This window comes from Pteronotus mesoamericanus, unplaced genomic scaffold (assembly GCF_021234165.1).
Source record: "Pteronotus mesoamericanus isolate MK-2021 breed Mesoamerican mustached bat unplaced genomic scaffold, CSHL_Meso_final contig_291, whole genome shotgun sequence".
Classification (NCBI taxonomy): domain Eukaryota; kingdom Metazoa; phylum Chordata; class Mammalia; order Chiroptera; family Mormoopidae; genus Pteronotus; species Pteronotus mesoamericanus.
In genome coordinates, this window is record NW_026555124.1 from 5,259,102 (window position 1) to 5,286,838 (window position 27,737).

General features: G+C 38.1%; 1 protein-coding gene across 3 annotated transcripts in view; it reads right to left on the minus strand.

Moving 5' to 3' along the window:
• The window catches only part of EML6 (EMAP like 6), a 226,664-nt gene that overhangs the window by 77,362 nt on the left and 121,565 nt on the right, over positions 1-27,737 (minus strand). For all 3 annotated transcript variants that reach the window (XM_054575437.1, XM_054575438.1, XM_054575439.1), the window contains exons 7-15: positions 26,503-26,704; positions 23,815-23,952; positions 20,919-21,175; positions 15,438-15,650; positions 9,780-9,947; positions 8,709-8,815; positions 4,814-4,932; positions 2,624-2,810; positions 2,059-2,164 (exon numbers count right to left, since the gene is read on the minus strand). In XM_054575437.1, coding sequence (XP_054431412.1) covers positions 2,059-2,164; positions 2,624-2,810; positions 4,814-4,932; positions 8,709-8,815; positions 9,780-9,947; positions 15,438-15,650; positions 20,919-21,175; positions 23,815-23,952; positions 26,503-26,704 — 1,497 coding nt within the window. The remainder of the gene's footprint in view (positions 1-2,058; positions 2,165-2,623; positions 2,811-4,813; positions 4,933-8,708; positions 8,816-9,779; positions 9,948-15,437; positions 15,651-20,918; positions 21,176-23,814; positions 23,953-26,502; positions 26,705-27,737) is intronic.

Genomic DNA, 27,737 nt, shown 5'->3' on the forward strand with positions numbered 1-27,737 from the left:
TTCCACTCTTCTGGAGCATACTTATTAATATTATTTTTATATTAAGTATACACATAGTTATTTGCTAGCAAACTTAATTTTAGGAAAATGGCAGTTTGGCTATTGAGGAGTGGAACTATGAAAAAAATGCAGAGGAAATTCATCCCCACATATGGAACAGAACCATAACTGAACTCAAATTAAGGCCTCTGTTTAGATTTTCTGCTTTATCAAGGACACATGGCACCTGCTATAAAACTGCATGTCTATCAAGACTGTGGAAGTTTAGGACTTTGTATCCACTGCTTGTTGGGTGTGTTATCTGAACTTTCAACCGGCAAGTGGCGTGCTGAGTAGTCCCCTTTCCCTGACACTCACGCCTTCTCTCCCTCACATGCCCACCGGTGTGGCGTGTACACTGCTTAGCTTTGATTATTACTAATCCAATAACCACAGAAAGTATAGCTGCAATAATGATTGGACATCTCAGATTTGTACAGTAGTTTACAGTATGTGAGAATGTGTGTGCCATAAAAAAAACAACACTACACCATGTCATTGGTTAGAGAATAAAGATAACTGTCACCTGAACATGATGAAAATGTAAAGTTCTAATAGTAATAGTGATTGTCAAGAAAAAGTTCATTAAGCAAAACCTCGTTTGTTCATTCACAACGTTTTCTGAGTAGCTTTTGTATCCATAACACCACATGTGCAGTGGCAAACAGAGATGAGTTCTGTTGCCCAAGTAGCTCGCTATCTGCGAAGGGTGTGGGAGACATTGATACAGATACCTACTGCACCTTGTGGGCGCTAAGGGGCGCTGCAGGGCAACAACGGGTAAAAGGAAGCAGAGGAAGGGTCAAATCATTTCTCCCTGGAAGAATGGAGAACACTTTCAGCTGGGTCTTAAAGGGTGAAAGGACTTGAAAAGACACATGGCAACAGCATGAGCAAAGAAACACAGGCAAAAAGGATAAGAGCACACAGAGTTCCAGTTAGGCGCCTGTAGTGGGGCAATAATGGGTCAATGGGTAGAAACACTGCAAAGGAAGGTTGACTGGGTCATGGAAGGCCATGAATGTCCAGCTAAGTGACCAGGCCTGACTCAGACAACCAACGGGAGTCCATGCGGTAGGAGGTACCTGTGCTTCCAGAAGACCCCAGAAGTGGGTAGGATGGACTGAAGGAAGTGTACATGGAATCAGAAACCAGCAGTACTACCAGGACACAGAGGAGAAAGAGTGAGGGTTTGAACAAGGAGAGTAGAGAGGAGGGACACATGAGGGAGACCAGGCTGTGCAGTCATGGAACTTAATGACCAATATTATTGATATTGTACAGAGTGAACATTTAATGGTACTTAGCAGAAGGAAATTATCGAATCAGTTTTCTGTAGAAACGTTAAGAATTTTTTTCTACTGATCTAGTTTCTACTATTGGGATTATTAAACATTTCTAGGTAGAAACAACTTTTGTGATAGGTCCTCAATCTCTAATTCTAGCTGAAGAAAATGGCCTCACTCTAAAGAAAATTATATCCATCAGTCAGTATTTTTATAGTACTGTGTTCAAATTTTAAATTAAAAAAAGTGGAGCCTCCAGTTCTGCTTTTCAATATGAAACACATCCAAAACCTCAGTCTTGTAAAGTGGTCCTTTGCGGAGAACTTGCAGCCCTCACTCTAGCTCTTTACAATTTAAACCACAAGTGCTGGGCTCCCACTTACTTGGAGAGTTAAAATTGATGGTGTGAGTCACTGCCAGACATTCGCAACTAAGTCTTTCAACAGCAACAGCTGCTCTGGATTTCAAATCGCTCAAGCAAATGCAGAACACAGTGCGAACTCAGGGTAATGACTTGGGAGAGAGGAAATGAAGCAGACAAGGAGAGGACATACAATCTAAAGTCCATGTTTCTTTGGGAGGTATTAACATATCTGATTTCCAGTCTAAAACTGGGGAGGTGACATACAAACGGAACGCAAGTAAACAGGACGATGTCAGAAAAAGAAAAAAAATAAAAACCCTCAAGTAAATGCAGAACTGTTCGTCAATGGCTAGTGGGGAATGGGCTTACCTGAAAAATCGAGTGCGCACACTCCCCTCTGATGCTGCCCTTTCAATAGGGACAAACATTTCAGAGTCTGCGTGTCCCACACATGAATGGCAGCATCTCTTCCAACCTTAAATAACAGGATGAAGGTATTAATTACTTATAAATTATAATAATTTTGTTCTTTAGAGTCAAATGCTGCTCAAAAATAAAAAAACCACACATTTCGAGAGCAGGAAGACCCCCAGAAATCATCTGGTCCAACTCCGTTATTTTCCACATGAGGAATCTGAGGCATGAAGAGTCTAAGAAGATTGTTACAGCATCAAGTTGGGTGCATGGCTCTATTAAGGGACTTTTCAAACTCTATTTCCAATGCCCACTCTCATTTGTTTTTGTCAGTTCTACCTTTTCTGAACTCCAGGTAAAATCCCATTTCTTGGTCAGGAAGGTCAGTGTATGTTGCCATGCACTGTCATCAGAGTTCTTTGACCCCTATCAGTTACTTAAGTAAAGTGCATTCAAAATTAAACCGTCCCTCTCTTTGGCCAGGCCCCTGTCCGACAGGAGAGGCAGGAGAGGCGCACACCTGCCCAGTGGCCACGTAGTCCTTCACTGGATGGATGGTCAGGCTGAGGATGTCATCATCATGGCCCAGGTACAGCCTCTGGGAGTGCTGCTGCCTGTTGTACACGACAGCAACTGCAGCGATGTGGTAGACCACTTCCCCAGCTTGCGTGTAGAACAGATTGTTCCTACAGTCGTAGCCTCTGTACCTGAAGCACAGATCCAAGAAATGGGCAGCATTTGAATCCACAGTGAATGAACAGAGCAGTTGTCAGAAGGTAATGCCAGCATATGGACATGTGCAAGCAGAAACCCCAGTATTGTCATAGCTGCTTAACTCCAATGAGGGAGGGAGGGCTTCTGAGGGAATGTGACAATTTTTGAGCACTGATGATTATAACAGAATCTGTTTCCAGATTCTCAGCTGCTGTGTGAGCTCTTTTTTAAAAGTGGCCAGTCTGGGAACACACCTGCGGCAAGGTACAGGTTCTCCTCTACCATCTCCCCTGTCACAGTTGCTTTCCTCCCGCTTTAGGAAGTCATTCCTCTCGTCTGTCTGGACTCTTACTGTGGTGTATTACCCTGGGATGTTTGACATCACAACAAAGGGACAACTCACAGTACAAGAGTGGATGCTGAAAGTGAACAACGCCAATGACTGGGTAAGAAGTCCTTTAGCAAGTCAACTGATTTCCAATTTTTGGCTTTTAACAAAATTGAGAGAGATGTAATCAGATCACTAGACTACACTTTGTGTGATATATCAAAACCACAATATATATTTTTGGCCTGTAACTCAAGAGGAATATAAAATATTGAGTAATATAGCTATGATAAAACTGTTTCCATTCTCAATGACTTATTTATGTGAACAAGCTTTCTCAATGCTTACATATCTTAAAAAATAAAAAATGAGAATAGACTTAATGTTAAACTCTGTCATCCACTACCACTAAGTATGCATATATTTGACTATATATTCAAAGTCATTGAAAAATTTCATCTCATCAAAATATTTTTTTCAATAAAATTTTTTGTTTAATAACTGTTTATCAGAATACTTATTTAGATTTATATTTGTATTTAGATTGATTTGGTCAGCTGTGTACTACTAGTAGTTGTTACAATATTCAATCTAGAAAAAAATTGTTAACTTTTAGAGCAGCACTGTGCAATAGAAATGTTATGTGAGTCACACAGGTAATTTAAAATTCTTTAATGGTCATGGTAAAAAGGTAAAAGTAGATGAAATTTATTTTTGAGAACATTCAATCTAATGTTTCTAAAATATTATCATGTCTACATGTAATCATATAAAACATTTTAATGAAATATAGTACATTTTTCATGCTAAATCTTTGAAACCTGGTGTACATTTTACACACAGACATCTCAATTCAAATCTGCCACATTTCAAGAGGGCAGTGGATAGATACCATGCCGGACAGCACAGAGAATCCTATGGTTACTGGAACTCAATTTAAATTGAACCTGTGGACATTTTTGAACCTATAACAGAAGGTATGATAGGGTAATCAATAAAAGACTTTCAACCATAAAAAAATATTACACTAGGGTAAAATTCTGTGGGAGAAGTAAAATAAAAATGAGCTCAAGAATATGAGTGATGTAAAATTTTCTACTTTTACAGAAGCACTTGTTCACATATTTCTTAAATCGATGACGGTGGGAATCAAATGTCTATGGCATTTAGGTTTCACTGGTTCCCTTTATATGAGTGATGTATTTATAAAACAGTAGATATTATATTCACAACCATTTACAGTTTTGCTGAATACTTTTAGGTTTCAACTTAATGTTTGGAAGGTTGTATGTAATTCTCAAAATGCGAAATGATTTGATGCATATGTTTTTTAAAGAAAACATTGTCCTTGTTGGAACCAAGCAAAACAGAGCAGGAGTTATGGGGATAAAGGAAACAGAGGTGGTGGAGAGAATAAAGTGAAATAACAATGGGCTGCAGCAACATACACACCATGGAAGCACATAAAGTATGAACCAATCTAGTTTCAATCACTGCACACGCTGTGATGGCCACAGAACACTGCCTGAGAAACCTGCACACAGAACAATGGCTAAGGTACTAATCACAGGTAAGTGCACGCAGGACAGAGGAGCCAGCTGAAAATGGGAAAGCACAGGGACGGGGACATCCTCAGCCCCGCGATAAGGCTGGGGACAGGCTGCTCACCCATGTATGAACTGGAGTTTCAAGCTGTCGTCAGGAGCCTTTTCTCGTTTGAGGAAGGGCACTGCATGGTTTTTCTCTTTACTTTGTTGCTTTAGCTGAGGTAGATCTTCTTTGTAAACCTGAAAGCATAGCAAATACATTTAATTAAGACTCTCTTCTTCAGGTTTTAAAAACAGTGTCTTGACATTTTCAGGAAGTCTTTAATTGTAATAAATCTTATTTTTGAGAAATGAGACTAAAAAATGGTCACAAGAGACAAAGAAGGTTGTTATGTAATGATAAAGGGGTCAATTCTACAAGATATAACAACTGTAAATATTTATGCCCCCAACATCAGAGTGTCTAAATACATAAAGCACATACTAAGAGAACTAAAAGAAGAAATAAACATCAATACAATGATAGTTGGGGATGTAATACCCCACTCTCAACAGCCATACAGAGGATCAATAATGAAACAAGATTTGAACACCAGAAATCAAATAATCTAACAGACCTATACAAGGGAGGGAAACAAAAACACTGGAGTCATCTTCTGGAGGGGGGTCCCTTGTAGTACAGGCTTCCCGCATTAGGTGAGTGTTCTGAGAACCCACCTGTATCAGTGTACTAGCTGGTGGTGTTGTGAGAGGCTGTGTTTGGCCTCAGTGAATTTTTTTTGAAGATTTTCAACGCATTTGCCCATTTCTTGATGGGTGATTTACAAGCACACCTGCCCACACCATGCTGAGTGTTCAGCAGTTTTTGACCAAAGATGACATGACCCCTGTGCTCCATCCCCACTGCTAACCCAATCTTGCCCCGAGCAACTTTTGTTTCCCCAGATGAAAAAAGTCCTCAAAGGGAAAGGCCTTGCCCATGTTGAAGAGATGAAACAAAAAATGGCAGAAGCACTAAAAGGCCTCAGAATCAACAAGTTCAAAAACTGTTTGAGCAGTGGGAAAAACATCTCAATAGGCGTACTGTATCAAATTGAGGGTACTTTGAAGGTGACTGAAGTTTAAACATGTAAGAATAAATACACAATTTTTATGAATAAATTTTGGTCCCTTCTTATATAAAACATTCCATATAACAGGATTAGAATCTACATTTCTTCTCAAGTGTACATGAAACATTTTCCAAGATAGTTCGTATGTCAGGGAACAAAACCAGTATCAACAAATTCAGGTAGAAATTATATCAAGTATCTTTTCCAACCCCTATGATATGAAACTATTAATCAATAACAGGTGGAAAGCTGGAAAATCACAAATATGTGAAAATTAAACAACACATTTGAAAATACAATGGATAAAAGAAGAAATCAAAAGGGAAATCAAAAAAATATCTTGAGACAAAAATGAAACACTCCAAAATTTATGAGATATTGCAAAATCAGTCTTAAAAGGAAAGAAAGTTTGTGGATATAAATGCATACATTTAAATAAGGAAAAGATCTCAAACAACCTAACATTATACCTCAAGGAACTAGAAAAAAAAGAATAAACTAAGTCCAAAGTTACTAGAGGGAGGGAAATAACAAAGATTAGAGCAGAAATAAATGGAAGAGTCTAGGAAAACAACAGTAAAGATGAATAAAACTAAAAGCTGGTACTTTGAAAAGATAAACAAAATTGAGAACATAAGACCTGAGGTCAGATTTTACTGTCTTCTAATGAACAAAACTAACAAAATATATTGTTTAAATTACTGGGGTTTAAAATAATTTTTTCTTAATTTGCTATTATGTTTCTTAAGTAATTTATATCCAGAAAATAGGCATTAATTTTCTAATAAATAATAAACTATTAAAGGTATCAATGAAATATAAATAAAATTAGTTTTCTTTTAAAGCAAAAATAATCTCTTGATGATTCTGACATTTGCACCTCAGGGGTCCACATTTGGAATTATTTTCTCTTCATGGCCTCATGCATCTTGACAGACCAGACTCTGAGCTATAGAGCAAAGATCCTGGTCTAACCTAGGACCTAAAATATGTTGCTGACTGAGAGAACATGTCCTACAATTTAATTTAAAGGTACAAAACCAATCTTTTGTCCACTGTGTATTTAAGCTCTATTACTAAGTGGTATTAATTTAAGACATTGAAAAGTAGATACAATCTATTAATAGTTTCTCATTTTCATAAAAGGAACGTTTTCATTTGATGAAACCACATTACTAAAAATATATGAAATATTCTAATAAAGTTCCTGTTTAGGATTTGACAAAAATCTTTTTTAAGAAAGAAAGTCAAAAGATATCTCATTACTGTTCAATTATAGGTGCAATGAACTAAGCTTTTAAAATCTAAAGATAACTATTCATCTGAATTCATGATGCATTCATCAGCCCACCAACTGCTTTAGAGCACTGAATTCTAGTCTTGGAATTCCTACTGCTTATTTGAACAGTCTTACAACCTCTGTGGGCTTCAAATCCCCACCTGTTGAAGAGAATAAAAATCCCTGCTGAGGAATAACTCAGGAAACTTGTGAATGTAAATCAAATAATATAGGTGAAAGCTTTGGAAAATAAGATGTCAGGGAGAATATATAAATCCTAGGCACAGCTTTCAATACAATTATGACTTTTCATTCTTTTACTAGCATCATTTTCTGAAATACAAACTTCCCAACTAAGAAAAAAGGTTTTTTCCTCCCATATCTTATGTTGATTTTGGTTGAATTCCATTTCCCCTTTATATCAGGGTATAATCTCATTTAGTGCTTGTGTGGTATTTCCACATTAATAATATCCTTTCAAAGCTTTATCTTTAGTAGTTTCACTGTGTAACATTGTACCAATTCATAGTCAAATTGATTTAGTCCTGAAGTTGAACCAAGCCATCAGTTAAATGGCATTTTTACTGATAAAATTTTTCAAACACTGAATCAATGGGTGATACTTATGGGCTGAAAACAATGTCATCTGAAAATCAGTAAATTCAGTGTTTGTACAGAGGCAAAGCCCAGTAGTACACAGAATGTGTGCTTTGGAGAGAAGCCCAGATCTGCACTGTTATCCTGATAATATAGGTGATGTGGATGGGGGCAAATTACTTAACCTCCCCAGGTTATTGTGGGGTTGAATTTGGTGTATGTAAATCATAGGATCTGGCCCTGTGGAGACACTCAATACGTGGCAGCTGTCACAGGCCTATATGGTAGGTCTCCACGGGCACTACTGACAGCTGCTCTATCGGAAACCTGAAATCTTACTCATTTAGTGTTCACATAGAGAATCTGCTTCTCATACCCTTCTTAAATGACAAGGGAGAAAACAGAACCCCTATAGCTACTGCCTAACAAGGTGATGTGTGTCCAGATTCCCTTGAAGGATTGCTCTGTTTAATACTCACCGTTTAATGCTAAACTAAAATGTCTACTTTCAAAAAATTAGGACTCGATTTGGATGTAATTGCCCAACTTTTATACTAGAAATAATTTCTGACTGGAGAGAGAATGCGCATTATATTTGGGCTTTTACTTTAATTATATGGATAATGGGCTCCATAAATTAAGAAACTACCATGGCTCCAAGATGACCTACTCTGTAAAGAAAACACATGCTTTAATTATCGACTAAGAATAAAAAATCTAATAGCTTACATGCATATCTTTTTATCAAAAAAATATTTCAAAGTTTTACGTGCTAGGGAGGCAGAAAACCACAAATGTCATTCGTTTTTTGAAACTTTGCTACTCCTTTCCACTTAAAAATATTTTAAGGAATATGATTAGGTAAATGCCTTATTTTTATCCTGTATTTAAAGACAAGAAGCACATACTTGCCCTTATTCCTGTACTGATTCTTTTCTGCTTAAGTACCAGCCATTTTTAATCAATGTCCAAATCCAAGGTGATTCTGGGTTAAAAGACCTTTGTTATGAAGCTGTCTGCTTACTGACCTGGCGATCATAATTGATTTGGGTTTCTTGCTCAATATCAGAGTCCAGCTCCGGCACGTCAGATAAATCTGAATCAGATTCTTCACTGTAGGAATCAGTGCCACCTTCTGTAGAAACATAACCCGTGAGAATTGAGCAAAAATTCTGAGACTCTAAAGAGCTAAACATTTTATTTAAAATATTTTCTTTTTTCTATCCTATCAAAGTATGTGAAAATAACTACACCAGTTTTAATTCAAGGTAAATCCTTAAAACATCTTTTTTTCTTTTATCTTTTGGTTAAGTTCAGCACACTCCTCGCCCCTTCCGCGAGCACTGATGGACTAGAACAACATCATCCCTTCACCTCTTCCACACTTCTATTACATAATAGATCTTTAAGTTTTAAACCTTGGCTTGGAAAGGGGGGAAAAGGGCAAGTTTTACCAAGGAAAGGGCTGGTACAAAGGGAAATTCAACCATTTATTTCAATGAAGATCCTCTTTATCCTGTTAACATGCCCACTGAGTGTCGCGTGTTGGTAACTGCCAAGGTCACAGCAGAACCCCTCCTGGTAAAACCTTTCCTCATATAGCTTTTCATTTTATTACCTGATCATTTGTGCTGACATCACAATAAATAAATGTGAGGTCTATTTATTCTAACCCTACCCATTGAACCGGAACATACTGGCCCAGATGGTGGACCATTCTTTGAAACCCATTCTGGAGGCAGCTTCTAGCCAAAGGTAACCCTGTCACCCCCCAGCCTGACCGAGCAGACCCACCGCCCGTTAGTCACCCTGAGGAGGCTGAAATGTATGCATTCGTGTTTTCTTCAGAGGTTAATTCATGTAAACTTTAGACTTGCAACTTGCATTTGGTTAAACAAAATCCTTTGAAGGAGGTTAACCAAAGGACCCATATTCATCTTCAAAGTTTTTCTATTCTTCTTCTTAACTTTAAAATTTATTATAGGAATGGCTTTTTCAAAATTGCTTTAACTCTTTACCTCCAGAAGAGATGTTAGAACATTCTTTGAAACTTTCATTGAAAAATAAACAGATGTTGAAGAAATCATTACCGGCTTTACCCTGGGGTGCAGTTTCCAGCAGGCCGTTGCTGACACCTTCTGGAATAAATCTCCACTGGAAAACCGAGTGGTCGGCCCCTCCGGTGCTTACCACCCACTGAAAGTCATGAGACCAGCGGACGTTTGTGACATGTGCAGAGTGGCCCACATACTTTCTAAACTTGGCTCCTGAAGATATTTTTGAGAAGATTAGTTATACAAAAAATAAAATTTATTGGTTAGAAAATTAAACTCCTATGCATGTTGAAGAGTGAAATCTTTAAATATACTACAAAATAATCTTCAGTATTTAAATATATTACAGAATTGTCTTCAGTATTACATATCATAATAAGTAAGCAAATGCTCCAAAAAAAAAAATCTCAATTATCCCAATATGGATTAAGTCCTGACCTACGTGGCTCAACTGCTTGGGCACCGTACTGCAAAGCGGAAGGAGGCTGGTTTGATTCCCAGTCAGGGCATATGCCTGGGTTGTGGGCCAGGTCCCAGCCAGGTTGCATACGACAGGCAACCAAATGACGTTTTCCTCCCACTCTTTCTCCCTTCCTTCCCCTCTTTCAAAATGACTAACTAACTAAACAAATAAATAAATAAAATCTTTAAAAATGGGTCTTAGGCCCTGTGGCTAGAGACACATCCAAACCTGTTCCAAATAATGCCTACTGCTTCACTGATTCTGAAAATACATGCTAAAGAATGAGTATGTAATACGTTCTTATTTAAATACTGGATAAAATGGGCAATCCCTACAATTGGGAAACAAAATAATTCTGTTGGAAAAAGTAAAATTACTGTTTGGGGTCATGTAAATGTACATTTGAGAGAATGAAATTTTTTTCTCTTAAGCTGATTGTTTAACTCAGTAAACATCATCCCCAGGTAGTGAATTCAATAGAAAAACTATTTGAACTTATACATATGGTTGAAGTACTGCAGTAAAGTCTCCAGGGCACTGTCGGTACCCAACAGCCTAAAGGCACTCAAGGAAACAGGCAGGGTCCACCTTGTCCAGTGGAGAGCTCATACTCCAAAGATTATGGGAGGTTTCAGGGGGCCAACAAGCACCCCATCTCTCCCTCAGAAATACTTCTACCTTTTACAGTCCCTCTAAATGAAATCTGTTTGGGGGAAAAAGGCCACCTGTTCCAAGTATCTCGTTTAAATATTAAACGCCCACTAGAGAGGTAATGATTTGGATTTAAATGAAGGTAAAAATGACAGCTGTGTGTCCCTTTCCTGAGAGCAGATCCTAACCAGGTGTGGGCCTATTATATTAGAGCCTCCAAGAAAAGTCTACGGGGATGCTGCCATAGAGAGAGGGGAAGGCCTCGGGGCTCAAAAGCAACCCTGCCTATTTCAAAGAGTTGCCTAAGCCAGCTTTGGTAATTTAATAACATCAAACAGATTCCAGCTAAGTTCAGTGGGAAATGCTGCCTGATGATAATTCAATAATTGGGAAGCAAAGTCTATTCTTTCCTTATCTCTATAGGTCTTGTTGGGCTATGCTGCCCTGACCTTTACGCCCTCCTCAGAGATCATTTAACCTATCTCTGCACTGGCTCACAAATATGCCCACAATTTTTTTTTTAAAAAGCCAAACTCATAGAAACAGTAGATGTGTGGTCACTAGGGCCTGGGAAGTGGGAGAAATTGGTCAAAGTGTACACTTTTAGTTATAAAATGAATAAATTTTGGGAACCTAATGCACTGGGACTATAGTTAATAATACTGTATTGTATACTTGAAAGTTGCTGAGAAAGTAGATCTTAAGTGTTCTTGCCATACATACAAGGTAACTAAGTAAGGTGATTGGTTAACTAACCTTAAAGCAGTAACCAAGTCACAATATATTCATGTAGAAAATCATTGTACACCTTAAACTTACACAATGTTATTTGTTAGTTATATTTTAAAGAATCTAGAAGAATAAATATGCCCACAAATTCTTTAATACAGATCAAAATGAATAGACTATGGCAAAAGTAAAGATGTATGACAACCAAGAGGAGGTTATACAATGGAGGTTATACAATAAAAAGCACTGCAGATCCCTTCTTGCTCTCTTTCTTGCATCTCTAGATACCTTGTGTGAAGGACATTCAAGCACCCCAACGAGAGGCTCATGTGGCAAGGAACCGAGGCCTCCAGCCAAGAGCCATGTGACTGAGCTGTCTTGGAAATGGACCCCCAGCCTCAGTCTAGCCTTTGGATGACTTGCAGCCTCATGAGAAGCCTTGAGATAGAGTCATCCAGCTAAGCTGCTCCTGAAACCCTGACCCCCAGAAACTGTGAGCTAATAAATGTTGGTTGATTTCAGCTGCTGAATTTGGTGGGGAGAGGAATTTGTTATGCAGCAACAGATAACTATCATACACTTGGCAGGCTGGAGCCAAAACCTGCAAAGTCACTGGTGTCATTACTATTTAGGTCTCACTCTCTGATCTTTTTTCCTGTTCTTTCTCTTCCTCTTTCTTCTTTTTCGCTTTCTCTCTTTCCCATCTCCAGGCACACTGGCCCCTTTGCCATTTCTTAGGCATGCCAGGCACTCTTCTGCCTTTAAGCCTTTGCTTTTGCTGTTCCCTGTATAGGATGTTCTTTCCCTGAATACTTGAATGGCTGGTTTCCTCGCCTTCCTTCAGGTTTCTAGTCAGATGAACCCATATCAGTGACCCTTGCCTAACTACCCTATTTAAAATAGCAACACTAAAGTCTGACTGGGTAGCTCAGTTGATCAGAGTGTTGTCCTGCTATGCCAAGATTGTAGGTTTGATCCCCAGTCAGGACACATACAAGAAACAACCAATGAATGCATAAATAAGCAGAACAACAAATCGATGTCTCTCCCTCCCTCACGCTCTCAAATCAGTACATAAAAATTTAAAAAATATTTAAAGTAGCAACACTATACAGCCCCACTTGAGTGTTCCACTCCCGTTGCTTGCTTTATTTTTCCTTCATAGCACCTCACCATCAGACATGTTCATATTTTATTTATTAACTGTCCCCTCAGAAGAACAAAAGCTCTACGAGGACATAGATTTGTGCTGATTTTATTCACTGATGCATTTCCAGCCTCTAAAATGGCATTTAACAAATACATAGTGAACAAAGGAAGGCCACGTCCACAGTTTCAAGGCTTTTCTTGGAATACTGAGTGACTTTCTAAGGCCTCTCTTTTTCCTCTAAACCACCAGGAATGCTCAACTCCACTCTACTGACCTTTCTCCTATGGTTTTAAATAATGTCAATATGCTCACAACTGTCAAATGTTGGTCTCCAGCCTTGGACTCCCCTGGAGTGCTGACAGCCTATGGACCATATCTACTTGGGTGTCCAATACCTGCTTCAAACTTATCATGAACAAAACAGAAAGATGAATTCCCCGTCCCCCATAAGACATGCACAGAGACAAAATCTCTCCCTTTCTCATTCTCTCACCTCTATAAATGGTGCCGCCATCCACACCATTGCTCCAGCCCAAAACTTAGGAGTCATGTTCGATTCCCCGCTTTCCTTCTCTCCCCACATCCAATCCATCAGCAAGACCTTCAGCTCTACCTTGAAACTGTTTCCTAATCTCAACCACCTCTCTTTGCATCTGTTCATAACACCTTTGTCCAAGCTACCACATCTCTCACCTGGGCTCCTGCCACAATCTTCCCACTCAAAGCCTCCTCTACCCTAATCTATCCCACACAATATCAAAATTGCCTTTTAAAAACTTAAATTGGTCACATTACGCCTCCATTTTAAACACTCAATAGTTTTCCATCGCTCTTCCACTAAGACCCAAATTTCAAACAGGGGCGACAAGGCCCTTCACAGCCTGGTCCCCACCGCCCTCTCCAGCCTCCCAGAACACAGCTCTCCCTGCCTTCATCATGCCCTCGCCACGCTGGCCTGCCTGTGACCACACTGCATGGCAGAACACGGTCCTGTCTGCGCCATCTGCGCCCTTTCTCATAGTCACCAGGCTCTGCTCCCATCTGGCTGTTCACAGGTTCAAAAATGAACGTTGTCACTGGTGCTCTGGGTGATAGGCAGACAGGCTCCATCAGCTTATTATTTCCATCAACAAGTCTTATATGAACTTGCCTGCCAATAGTTTTGGCATAAAAAGGCCACAAAAGCCTGAATGCCCCTGAGGCAAATTGCAAGATTTATAAACCATGAGGCATGAAAAGTAGAACAAGTCAATCTGCTATGAGGATGTGGAAACTTCTGCAGATCACCGAGGGGGATTTTATTACTCTCTCCACTGTTGTCACTGGCTGTCCACCTCTCCTCATTCGCTCAGACATCCCTGTGTGCCGTCATCCTCAGGGCTGTTCTACTTATAAAGTGGCTCATTTTGACAGACAATCAAAGCGTTACTCACAACCTGCTTCCACCTCCCTCGACCCTCCCATACTAATAAACTACCTTTTTATTGCTATTTTCCAGACCCAAGTTCACCCACAAGGTTTTGTGATACAAAGGAGATACCAACTCTCATTAAGTTAACTTTATTCCCAACTCATGATAGTTGTGACCAATAGTATTGCTTATGACCCCACTGATGTTTCTTCTGAATCCCCAGATACCTTCTGGTTACCTAACTTACCTTCCTAAGTACATTACTCAATCAAACGAGATATGCCCTAGTACTCAAAAAACCCATTAGGCAGAGTGTTTGAATTCGGCATGGTGAGATAATTTTGTGCAAGTATTTTAAAACTAATGGCCATTTTGTCAGGTGTAAGTGATGGTGGTTTTGCTCTCTATTTTTTGTTCAATTTTGTACTGTAATTGTCATTGCTTCAAAACTGTCGGTTAGCTCAAAATGACTTTCTGATTACATTTTCAATCCCTTTTTCCTTGCTTAATCTAAAAATCACTCAAGTGAAAGAGTTTCCAGGCAGCAGCACATCCCTACTGATTACTTTCCAAAGATTAAGGCGAAGTCAGGGAGTCTTTGAAAAGCCTATGGGCTTTGCCCGAACTTGCAAAGGAAGAAGATGAGGTCGTACATGGTTAATTCAGTCACATTTTGCAAAGCCTGAAAGTGCCACAAAAATTGATGTAACAAAATGAAACAATAAAAGAAACAAAACAACAAAATGTGAAGGCAGAGGTAGTTGTTTTGAATCAAACTTCTATCTCAAAAATGTCACCCCTTATGTAAATCTGGTTTGCAAAATCAGTGCTATGACGAGGGGCCCATCACCTGTATTATCTGAAGGAGCAACCTCTTTCCGATTTTATTTTAAATATGGCTAAAGACGACTGGCTTTGCTTTTCCAAGTAGAATCACAATTAGCTAGGAAGCATAAAAACTTTAATTACAATATTTTGATGTAATATATAAATTGTGAGTATTTACATCAATGTAAATAAAATAGGATTTGTTTAAAATGTGAAACATGAGGTTTATGAATCACAAAATGGTGAGTAAAAATTCTGTTAACAAATTCTGACTTAAATTTGCAAAAGCCTGTATTTTAGAATGTCAGAAGTATACATCAACATCACATTCTATTTAAAATTGTTTAAGAGTATTGAATACAAAGATAAAATTAATAGCCTGCAGGAATAGACACCAAGAAAATAAGCCTTAGTTTTACTGCATATGCATGCTGGGATAAGCCTAAATGAAACATTTCTTTGGAGTCTTACCTTTTTTGAGACAAGGAAATTTAAACAATTTAACCAGTCCAAAATCATCTCCAGACACCAGCACTGAGCTGTTGTAATTCGCATCCACTGAGTTGATGTCATTGATATCAGTGTATTTTGGCCAAATTCCACTCACTTCCGGGCCTTTCACACATGTCCAGGAGGCCCAGGGGATCCCTTTGATTTCTTCTTTACTTGTTAAAGGTTTCCCAGCTGCAAATAATAAATAAGCAGTAATATAATGTTACATTTAAATAAAAAGTATATTCTAATTTGCTCTGTTTTTCTTTTGCTTTAAAGGTCTAAAACCTCTTTGTTTTTTAAAAACTCTGTAAAACAAGGAAAATAGAGATTCTCACATCTTTACCTGATTTTTTTTTTTTTAAACAGCAGGGTTTAAGGGAAGTACATGCTCAAATCTTGCACATGAGGAGAAAAAGAAAAGTCTTCATTGTACTAAATGGAATAATTCAAGCTACGAATATTCACTTGAGCTTAATTAATTAAATACATATGATATTATGCTTCATATTATTGATAAAATGACTTTTATCCTATTTAGTCACCATCATTTTGCCAGATTTTTGAAAATTTACTTTTAATTTATACTTTTCATAATTCAAGGAACTGCAGAAGTGATTTTTTTTAAAAAAAATTCAGGCTTAATAAATTGGTGAAAAAAATGAATATATTTCATTATTTAACAGTACTAGCCGATGCAAATTCACCAAATTTTGATTTAAAAAATGTAATTCATTGGGGAAAATAGCACTGACACCTATGTTAGGGATCCTCTTTAACACCCAGGACACCCAGTCTTCACCAGCAGCTGGTGACGGGTGCCTCCAGGAACATACAAGGGAGGAATCATACAGAAAAAGGGATGCTTGGGGAAATGTTTAGCCACACAATTTTAAGACAAGTGTAATACCTCATACTTTCCCCCTCAAAATAAACAAATTATTTTCAAATAAAGAATCCGTAAGAGTGGTGCCCTTGTATATTACTGGTGCATTATCAAATTGGTACCTAGGTGTCCTGAACTCTACCAGTGTTACATAAAACTCATTATAAATAAGAACATAGAATCAGAGGGTTTATAGTTGGATCATAGTCTTTGATCCAATGTTCCTGCTTTGGAGAACACAGTGCAAGGAATTTAGAACAACAAATCTGATATGTACAAAGATTTTTGGAGCAGCAAACAAAGTAGAAATAAGCCCAAATGTTTAATAACAGGAGAATGAGAAAGCAAATGTTAATATGATTACTAGGTAGGATATTATTTTGTTATTGTAAATGGCAAACATGTATTCCATATTTTTTACATATGGGAAATATATATTAAATAATATTGAGCAAAAAAAGTAGACACGAAGAAATATGTACCTAGTAATAGTGCATTAACAAATCTAATAGGGCAGAGACTTTAAAAAATTGAAGTTATAGATTCAGAGAATCAAGATGGCAGAGGAGTGAGTAGAAGTCACACTGATCTCCTCCCAGGACCAACCTGGAATTACAGCTAAACTGGGTAGAAATCACCCAGAACAAACAACTGAACAATAGTGAGAGAGGAGTCTTGTAACCTCAGAGACAGAAGAATCGGCTTTAGCACAATCTAACTGGTAAGGAGTGTGGTAGAGACTCGAGAAGGTGGGCGGGGCACCCACGGGTGGCAGCACCAGCAGGATATTGAAAGAGTCAGTTGGATCCCCCTGAGAAGACCGGGGTCTAAACCATAAGCAGGGATCTCCAGCCTCCAGCACCAGAGTCGAAAAAGTACACAGAAAACAGCCAGCTGCAAGAAGCAGCAGGGGTGCTCTCTGCCAGAGACAGGCAGCTGGAGATGCAAGAACCATTTAAAGGGCCAAGGCATACATTTTTATTTGTAGCCACTTACCCTGGGTTCTGGCAAAGGCAGTGGCAGAGTGTGCTAGAGACACCTGAGGAGAGACTGGGGAAGGAGGCTTTGGGGAGAGAACAGAGAGAGTAGCTGGCAGGATCTTGGTGCTGACTCATCCCCCATGCAGCAGCAGCCATCTTGTTCAGGCAGAGACCGCTCCCCCTGAGTGGCAGCAGCATCAGTGGACCCAACAGCTCCGCCCCAGGCAGGATTCCACCCCTTCCGGTGCTGTCTAAGCTGCCTGCTGAGTGTAGAGTGGAAGCCACAGCAAGTAGATCCCTGGCTAAAGGGGGCAAAGAGAGGTCTGGAGACACTTGAGGAGAGCTGGAGTTGGAGGCTTTGGGGAGAGAACGGAGAGAGTAGCCTACGGGATCCCAGTGCTGACTCCTCCCCCATAGGGCAGCAGCATGAGAGGACCCAATAACCCCACCCCCAGGAGGGACTCGACCCTGCCCTGAGCTGTCTAAGGCAGCCTGCTGAGCGCAGAGTGACTAGATTAACAGCTGAAGGAGACAGCTACAAACAGTAGATTCTTGGAAGTCTCGAACAGACTGCCTAAGGTCAGACAGGGACGACATCTGACATCATCGAAGGCAGATCCAGAAAGTAAAAACAGCAGTCTCCTACCATAGAAGTTCATACCACGATATCAGGAAATCAAGACAGGTAAATTTAAGAAGCAGAAGCAAAAAAGAAGAGTCACAAAAATAATGGGAAGACAAAGAAATACACCCCACTCGAAGGGAAAGGAGGAATCCCCAGAAAAAGAACTCATTGAAAAAGAGGTGAGTAAACTATCAGATATTAGTTCCAAACAATGGTTCTAAGGAAGCTCAATGAGCTCAGTGAGCTCAGAGAGAATTACCAAAAACTACAGGGAAACTATGAGAAACTTACTGCAAACTATATCACCATGAAAAAGGACATAGAAACTATCAATAAGAGACAAGAGGAAATGAAGACAATTTCTGAATTGAAGAACACAGTAGAAGGAATCAAAAGTAGGCTAGATGAAGCAGAGGAAAAAATCAGCGAGTTTGAGGACAAGGGAGAATAAAGCTCTCAGAAAGAGCAAAAAAATGAAAAAAGACTCAAAAAGAATGAAGAGGCATTTAGGGAAATGCAGGACAACCTGAAACATAATAATATCCATATAATAGGGATACCAGAAGGAGAAGAGGAGGAGGAAGAGATAGAGAACCTGTTTGAAAAAGTAATGATAGAAAACTTCCCTAATTGGAGGAGAGAAAAATTCATACAAGTCCAGGAAGCACAAAAGGTTCCATTCAAGAGGAACCCAATGAGGCCCACTCCAAGATACATCATCAGTAAAATAGCAAATATCAAAGACAAAAAGAGAATCCTAAAGGCAGCAAGGGAGAAAGAGGTAGTAACATACAAGGGAGCCCCAGTACGGCTAACAGCTGACTTCTCAACAGAAACACTACAAGACAGAAGGGAATGGCGAGAGATATCCCAAGTCATGAAAAGCAAAGGCCTGCAACCAAGACTGCTCCACCTAGTAAAGCTCTCAATTAAAATGGAAAGCGAAATAAGGAGTTTCCCAGACAAAAGAAGGCTGAAAGAATACACTTCCACCAAACCAGCATTGCAAAATATGCTAAAGGGACTGCTTTAAGAAGATGAGGAAAAAAGAGTCTATGAATACCCAGTTCCTTTCACTGTCACAAATACTTGATATTACCAATATTTTTTAACATATATTAATCTGACTGTGACAATGTGTTATTTTAATTGTTCCTTTATTATTTGTTGAAACTAAACCTGTTTTTGTATATTTCTTGCCTATTTCTATTATTTTTAAAAAGCTTTAAGTGACTTTTGGTATTCTTTATCCATTTTTTGATTAAATGTTTATGGAATTTTTTTCCCTGAAAAAACCCAGACAAACCATTAACCCTTTTTCAGATGCATTGCAAATACTTTCCTATTCTATTACTTGTCATTTAACTTTTTTATATGTATATTACTCTACAGCCTTAAATGTTTAATATAGTCATATTGTCAATATTTTACTTTATAGATTCTGGGTGTGAATATTTTACTTCTGGGTAAGAAAAATATTAGTTTGTATTTTCTCCTAAAACTCCTTAGATTCTACATATTGATTTTTAACTCACCTGAATATTTCTTGTATAATGGGTAAAATAAGGCTCTATATTTGTTTTATTTCAAGTAATAGTGGTCCATGCACCTTATTTGTTGAATAAGTCTTATTTTTCCCATTGACTTGAAATGTCAACTTAATCATATATTCCAATGTTAGACAGATATGTACATTTGTCTCTAGAATGCTCATTATATTTCATTGATCTACTTGATTATTTCTGTGCTGGTGTCATGTTGGTTTAATTGCTGAGACTTTATAATGGTTTTAAATTTTTTAATATTTTATAATTAACTTTGACATTTAAAAAAATAAATCAATCAGCATTTAAGAAAGAAAGAGAGAGAGATGGAACTCCTACCTTTTGAGATAACATGGATGGAACTGAAGAATATTAAGCTAAGTGAAATAAGCCAGTTGGTAAAAGACAAATATCATATGATCTCACCTATCAGTGGACTCTATTCAACAAAATAAAGTAACGAACAAAATAAGCTACATGCATGGAAACATGGAGCAGATTAAAGTGACTAGAGGGGATGGGGAAAGAGGACAATGGTGGAAAGAAGGGGAAGGGACTAGACAAAGAACATGTATGACCCATGGACATGGACAACAGAGTGGGAATTGACTGTGGGAGCGGGCGGTAGGGGTGGGATGGGTGGAGGGGGCTAAAAAGGGAAAAATTGAGACAACTGTAATAGAATAAACATGATTTAAAAATTCAAAAAAATTGAAGTTATATGTTATACATTATTTTATGTTAAGATTAATTTTTCAATTAATTTCAAAAAATTTAAGATAAAATTATTTGAGGTCAAGATTCATGGTAAATATTGAAGTTTCTTCTTACATTTAAAAAATCATAAAGATAATAATACAGAAATATCTTTTATTTATGACAGTTTAGTATCATAAACTAAATGTTACTAATGAGTGTTTAATAAGTTAGATAAGTCTTACAAAAGTTATATGCAGAGGGGTTACAAATAAAAAAAAATTTTTTTAAATTCCAATTAGTACATTTCAGCAAATAATCAAATAATGTGGGCTTCCATTTATAAAGAACACATATTTGAGACTAAAGAAATCACAGTAAATTAAAAAAATGAGATCCTCAAATCTTTAATATTTTTAGTTTTTCTATGATTTTTTTTCTTATCATTATGCATTCTTTGTGTATATCCTTTGTTCATTATAACAACTGCAAGTATTTATACCCAGTTGATGCATTGTCTTTTCATTGTATTCAAGGTCTCTCTTATAGTGGAGTAATTTTTTTATTTTAATGTATTCTAATTTATTAATCTCGTCTTTGAGGGTCTGTGATTTGAGAGTCTTGTTTCAGAAAACATTCCTTGCCCTGAGGTCATAACAACATTCTCATACATTCTTCATGTGGTTCAAAGTTTTGCTCTTCACAGCACCTGATGCCTGCACAACTTACACGGCATTTTGTAGAACAGTCGCTCTCCTGCGCCATCGTTAGTTTGCAAGTATTTACTATCCAAAGACCAGTCAATGTGCGTAATGAAACTAAGGGACTTGTTGCATTCTCCAATTTTCTTATACCTCTGGGCAACCGCATAGATGTCTACAGGGCCATCGTTAGATCCCACTGCGAGATAAGAACCATCTGGAGAAAATTTCATTTCATGAATGACTTCTTTTCGATCTTTGATATGAACCACTTCTGTCATATCTCTATAAGAATAAAAAGCAAAGTGATAAGCAGCAAATCTAGAAATAGGAGCCCCAACTCATGTATTAAAGTATATGTGTAAGAGAAAAAATTGTTTTGAAAGGGAGAAAATACCTGCAGGAATTAGAAAATTAACTTTTGAATACAAAATATTCAATTAATTTTTAATATAAAATATCACCATATTTTGCCATGTATAATGTGTACATTTTTAACCAAATTTCTGAGGGAAAAACAAGGATGCGCATTATACATGAGTAGTGCTAATTCCATATCTATATAAATGTTTTTAATTCTTTTATTTATGCTTACATGTTAAAAGTGTAACTCTAGAAAGCAATAACAATATCCATGTGCAAAATAATACCTCGGAATATGATAATTCATTTTGTTTCTAAATTAAAAAATTGAATTAAAAAATTAAAATGAAAGATTTTTTTTCCTGAAAGTTTGGGCCAAAAAATGTGGGTGAGCATTATACACAGCAAAATACAGTATTTAAAGTTTATGACCAATTTAGGAAAAATGAATAGTATTTAAAGTAATACTTTGGGCTTCCAAAGTAAAAACCAAAAAATTTTAATAAAATGCATATTTGCTTTCATGTTCAATTACATATTATTTTTCTCTATTTTTTTTTGTTAAAAAACTGGTGTTTGCAAATTGGTTTAAAATATGTCATGGAAAATAGATATATCAAGGTAGACATAAAAATAAAACATCCTTTTTATATTTTAAGGACAAAAAAACTGCTTAATGCTTATTGCTGTAAGAAGAGCAAGTCCAAAAAAGCAAAAGAGGAAAATTACTTTTTTTCATGCCAAGTTGTTATGGAATCATTTAATTTTCACTATGAAAGGTCAATAATGCATACATTGAATCACCAGAATATCATATATCCTTTCTCGTAAGAATTTCTGCCCTTGTTTGAAAGCTCACTGAGGGTTCTTCTACTACTATGAGATGAGATTATGACTGGTTGGTCCCCTGAGCTGGTAATGATGCCTTCATCAACTCTAAAACAAACTGGATGCACAAATAATGCCTAATATTTGCTCCACATAATTTCTCACACCTGCTATCATTTCTCAATAGCACTACAGTTTACTACAATGTTATAAAATAGGTGTGAGGGCATGTTTATTTATTTTTTTGGCTCGGAAAAATCCATTAAAAAGAAAATCTGGTAATCTGCCATCTTTTTCACTCATCACTAAGCAAAGAAAGAAAAGCTTGTTCATCAACTTGGTAATAAGTTGTGTGTGGCTGGTAATGAGAATTTAGTGTAATAAACCGTGCCAAAAGCATTTTTCAAAGCTATATAGAATTTACTCTGTGCAAAACCTGCTGTTATCTAATTTCCGGCTGCATTTCCTTTCTGTAATCACAAAATGGATGAGCCAAAAGAACAACTAATGAGTTCAGAGGAATTATAAGGGTGGATCACAATTTTTATCTTGTAAAAATTGCATAGGACGTTAATAAGTATGAAATATTCTATTTTACTGTCAATTGCAGGTAGAACAAATCTTTTACTGAAGCTTACTTCTAAAACTCTGGTGCTGTTGGAAACTGTTTTATTTTTTCTTCCTCTTTTCTTGGTTTTCTACAAGCACAGAATCCGTTATCTAAAACCCTTGGGACCAGATGAGTTTGGGAATTCATTATTCACTAGATTTTTAAACGGTTCACATACAACATATTATGTAATATCACCAGTAGGGGCTGAGGCAGCACCCTGTATTAAACACATTAATATTTTTGCAGCAAATCACATGATACATGATTATTCCTGCTAAGAGATTAATAGACTATATCCAGTCTCACATCAGTCTACTGGGGCAGGCTGAACCGGCAAAAAAATCACCAAAGAGGTTTGCGTTTTCAGAGCATCTAGATTTTGCCATGGCAGACAGGGGATGCTGAATCTGAAGTGTCTTATTTGAAAGAGTCAGTGTGTTTTTCCTAAGGTCCCGCAACACATTTATGACCACAAGAACCTTAATTCTAACAAGAGTACTTTTTTATTTCTTTTTAAATTTTATTTTTCAATTAGTTTATTTTCTTTAATTTTAAAAATATGTTTATTGATTTTTAGATGGGGGGGAGGGAAGGAAAGAGAAAGAGAGAGAAACTTGATGTGAGACAGAAACGTTGATTGGTTGCCTCCCATACACGCCCTGACCAAAGACGGAACCCGCAACCTACGTACACGTCCTTACCAGGGATCAAATCCACAACCTTTTGGTGTACAGGGCAACGCTCCAACCAACTGAGCCACACTGGCCCAGGCTTCAATTACAATTTACATTCAATATTATTTTGTGTTAGTTTCAGGTGTTCAGCATAGTGGTTAAACAATCATATTCACCCAATATTTCCAGTATCCACCTGGCACTGCATATAGTTATTACAATATTATTGACTATATTCCCTATGCTGTACTTTACATCCCCATAACTATTTTGTAACTGCCAATTTTTACTTCTTAATTCCTTTTCCTTTTTCACTCAGCCCCCTGACATCCTCCCATCTGGCCATATCAGTCTGATCTCTGCATCTAGGAGTCTGTTTCTATTTTGTTTGTTCGTGTTTTACAAAAGGGCATCTTTAATGCCATTTGCAATGCCAGTATACGTGCCTGACTCGGAGAACAATGAAAGAGCCATCCTTCATGCCCAGGGCCAGCTGCGATCCATCGGGGCTGAAAGCCACACTACGAACAGCTTCTTCCATGTTGCAGCGGGCGATCAAGGCGTGGTCAGCCAGGCTCCACAGCCTGAGCACAAGAACACAGTGAGAAACAAAACCGAACCACCTCTCATCATCATCAGGCAGCCCAAGGCAGGAAGGCCTGCTCACCACGTGCGATAACAACAAGAAAGGCTGCTGTAACTTCACAGGTGTCCTTCCTCCCGCCATGGGACGGTGTTTAGTCTATCTTTGGGTCATTCCTCGCAACAGAAATACCCAGCAAAAAATATAAAATGAGATGACATTTCCAAAGATTCTGATATACATAGAAAAAGGTGATTTTAAACACTACCTTTACACAAAATCTCACTTTTCCCTTTGGAGATTAAAAATTGCTCTTTACTTATACCAATGGTTATTAGTAACTCTTATAGGATAAGAAGCACTACGAGATGCTATTATTATTAGTTTTTGTAAAAAAATGAGTACCCTTCTAGTAAGTGTATTATGTAAACAGATATATATTGAAATACACATTCCATCTTCTGGTCTCCCTAGAAAGAAAATAGCAGAGATGGAGAAGAGTACATGATACCCCTGCCCAAGACAGTTCCAAAGTCAGCTGTCTACAGTCACACGCTGTCTTTCCTCATAAGCTCCCTGGGCATCCCACTGCTGATAGGCTCACTCATGGTTGGGGCAGATACTCCACAGTACCCCTGGCTGACAAACACAGCTCCTACTAGAGAAATGGGAGTCAAGGGTCAAGTGCACCTCACAGTTTTCAGCAGCTCCAGGAATATCTATCGTAGGCACCTCAAACTGAGTAAACATAAACTAAATTTTTGAAGCTACAAATGAGGGTTTACATGTGTCTTCCAACTGGGGTATCTCATTTCTACCTGTTAGTACTTTGAGTACTTTGTTAGTAACAGTCTTCTCTTAACATACAACAATCTCTGCTAGGCAGACCAACAATCTAGCGTTATACCATAGAGTCAAGAATAAGTCACATGTGGTAGAATTTCTCTAATGCATTCTGTCATCAGGAAGGATGGGGCAAGCTCCTTACAATGCAGAGTTGCACCGTGAATAGTTTACTGATCCCTTAGGCGGCTTGCACTGTTCAGTCCAAAGCCTACGTTATTCTTTCAAAACCTTGTCCGTTATTCATCATCTCATGCTGTTTTTAGCCATGTACTATTTTCAGCAATGTAAGCTTTCCTTTACCATCACTCCTCAGTAAACTGTACTATCCTTACAAAAATCACTCAGCTAATCTTTCTCAAGAAATTATGACTTATACCCTTTCAAATTCCCATACTCAGTGTACAATTACATTAAAAATTTTAGCCACATTAATGGTTAAGAAGAAAAAGACAAATTCTGGCCATCAGGGCTCCTTGGGGAAGTTTGCAAGTCTGGCACTCAGTACAGTTATCAAAACCCAAAAGCCAAAGACTTTCTTGAAATCATGTCCATCTGGATGGGTATGATTTGATTTTCTCAGGTGTTTGAATAATTTGTTGGTGTTGTTTTGGCTGTTTAGGGAAAGCTCAGCATAATGGAGGGAAAAGGAAGGAAAGAGGAGAAAGTGAGTACAGACAAATATAAGCCAAATATGCATTTATGCCACACGAGGAGACAACTGGAGTCATCCTCACTGCATTTAGATTGACTAGACTTGGTGCATGGTACAGACAAAAAAGTGGACTTATTTTGAGATTATACTTTATCGATAAGTATACCGATTGTATTTTGATTAGATATAAGGGCAAGGGGGAATCAGGAACCTTTAGTCTAGTTTACAATGCTCTATTTTAACTATTAAAATCTAGAGGCAGCAAACATCGGATCGATTAATCAGTCTCTTCCTCTGTCACTCAGTCTTTTTCTGGCCTGTTTGTTGTTAAGCACATTTAAAGCTTAATAATAAATATGAAAATCCTGAGATCAGTGTAATAGTGTTCATCTCACATTTTCAAATCATATGATCCGTCCTTTGACAGTCACAAGAATTTTGGAAGCATGCCCACATCCCTCCTTTTAGGCAATGTCATGCTCTCAAACACTACCATGTGATCCATTGCAAGAACCCTTGAGGCCCTAATAAAACTGCATATTTTCTCAGGAACCAGCACTCACTTTGATTTGAGGACAATGTTCAAAATTTCATCTGAGAATGTATAAAGAAATATTTACTCATGGGATGAAGACAACTTTGCAAATCAGAATGTAAGTTTTGTAAACTTTGCAAGTCAGAATGGTGATGAATGAGTATCTGGGACTCAGCTGTGAAACGGCTGTGCATCCCATGCTCAGGGCCCGAGTAAGAGGGGAAATGGGCTATTGACACAGAGGAGTGTGCGTAGTGCTCAGAACTGGAAGCCGATCTCACCAACAGTGTTTTCACTTCTAAGAACATTTCCAAGACTTAAAATGGAGCCAAAGAAAGATAACAAAATGCCAAGAGGTCAACTGCTGTAGAGCTAAGTGTCTCCATATTCCAAGTGGATATTGTGTGGTTCTGCCCTGCGTTTTATCCTTCTCTTAAGTAACAAGCAAATTTAGCCCAAATCAACCTGCTATCCTAAAGGAGTCAGTGAGGTAACAATGGCCATAGCTGGGGCCTCACCTGACAGAGCGGTCGTCGCTGCCTGTCACAGCCAGCGGCTTCTTGGGGTGCAGGGCTAGAGCCCAGAGCTCCCCCTCACAGTGGCCTTGCAGGATCAGCATGGGCTTGTCTCGTTCTCGCACAATCACTTCAAATATCTCGCTGTCCTGGGTCCCTGCTAGAAGGCGGTCTGCTTTCCAGCACACGCTCCGGATAGAGAGGCCTGACAAGTCAAATACAGAAGTCAAATAAAAGTGTACCTTCACATCACTTACAAATGAAACACCTAAAGTAAATATCCTTTCACTAGGATGGCATCTAATGCAACGCATCTTAAAAATTCCTGGGAGTGGAGGATGAACTCCACACACCATTCTGTGTTACTTACCATTTCCTTACATGAGCTGGTCTGCTGGTCATTTTCCCCACCCCTTATAATCTATTTTGCAAAAGAGTGATCACTCTTTCCTGTCTGACTTGGGATAATTATCTGTGTTTACAGCCGGATATATTTTTAAAACCACATCTTAAAACGAATATAAGAGGAGTAATCGGTCTTTATGAAAACTTAACCCTTTTTGAAATTATTTCCTTCTGACTTGCTACGGAAAAGTTAGTAATCACTTCAATCTTCAGGATGTTAACATTGCATTAAAAATTATGTGTGGCTGATACTACAGAATGGTTAATTATCCTATTAGGCAAGTTTAATATGTATTCACTCAGAACCCAGACTCATTCTGTGGGAGAACAGATGCACCGTGTCCCAGAAATATGCAAATGAAACTCTAATTTCAGTCTCAAAATACCATCAAACATCAAATAATTTATGGAATCTTCTCTAAAAGCACAGTCCCTCTTTTAAATTCGAACATCCACCTCTGTAATATTTTACCCTCTTGGCAGGTCTTCTTGCCTTGCCTGAGCTGGGATGTCTCAGTCTTCTTGCAGTCTGTTCTGTTCCTTAGTAGGTTTGTTATTTATTTACATAGTGAATTTTCTCATGTCTGAATTAGAAATGTAGGAGCAATCCTACTTTCAAAACTACTTTAAACAAAGGTAAGGATGTGATCAACTTTGAGATCTGAATTGCCTTGCCAGTGAGCTTTGTGTGTTTTTGGTGTAGAAAATACCAGAAGTCAGAGCACCTGGGCTTTAATCCTGCTCCGCGCCTGACTGGCCACATACAGAGAGAGGAGTTTCTTGGTTTTCTCCCCTTAAAATGTAGACTATAATTATGGAGGCCATGTAATTAA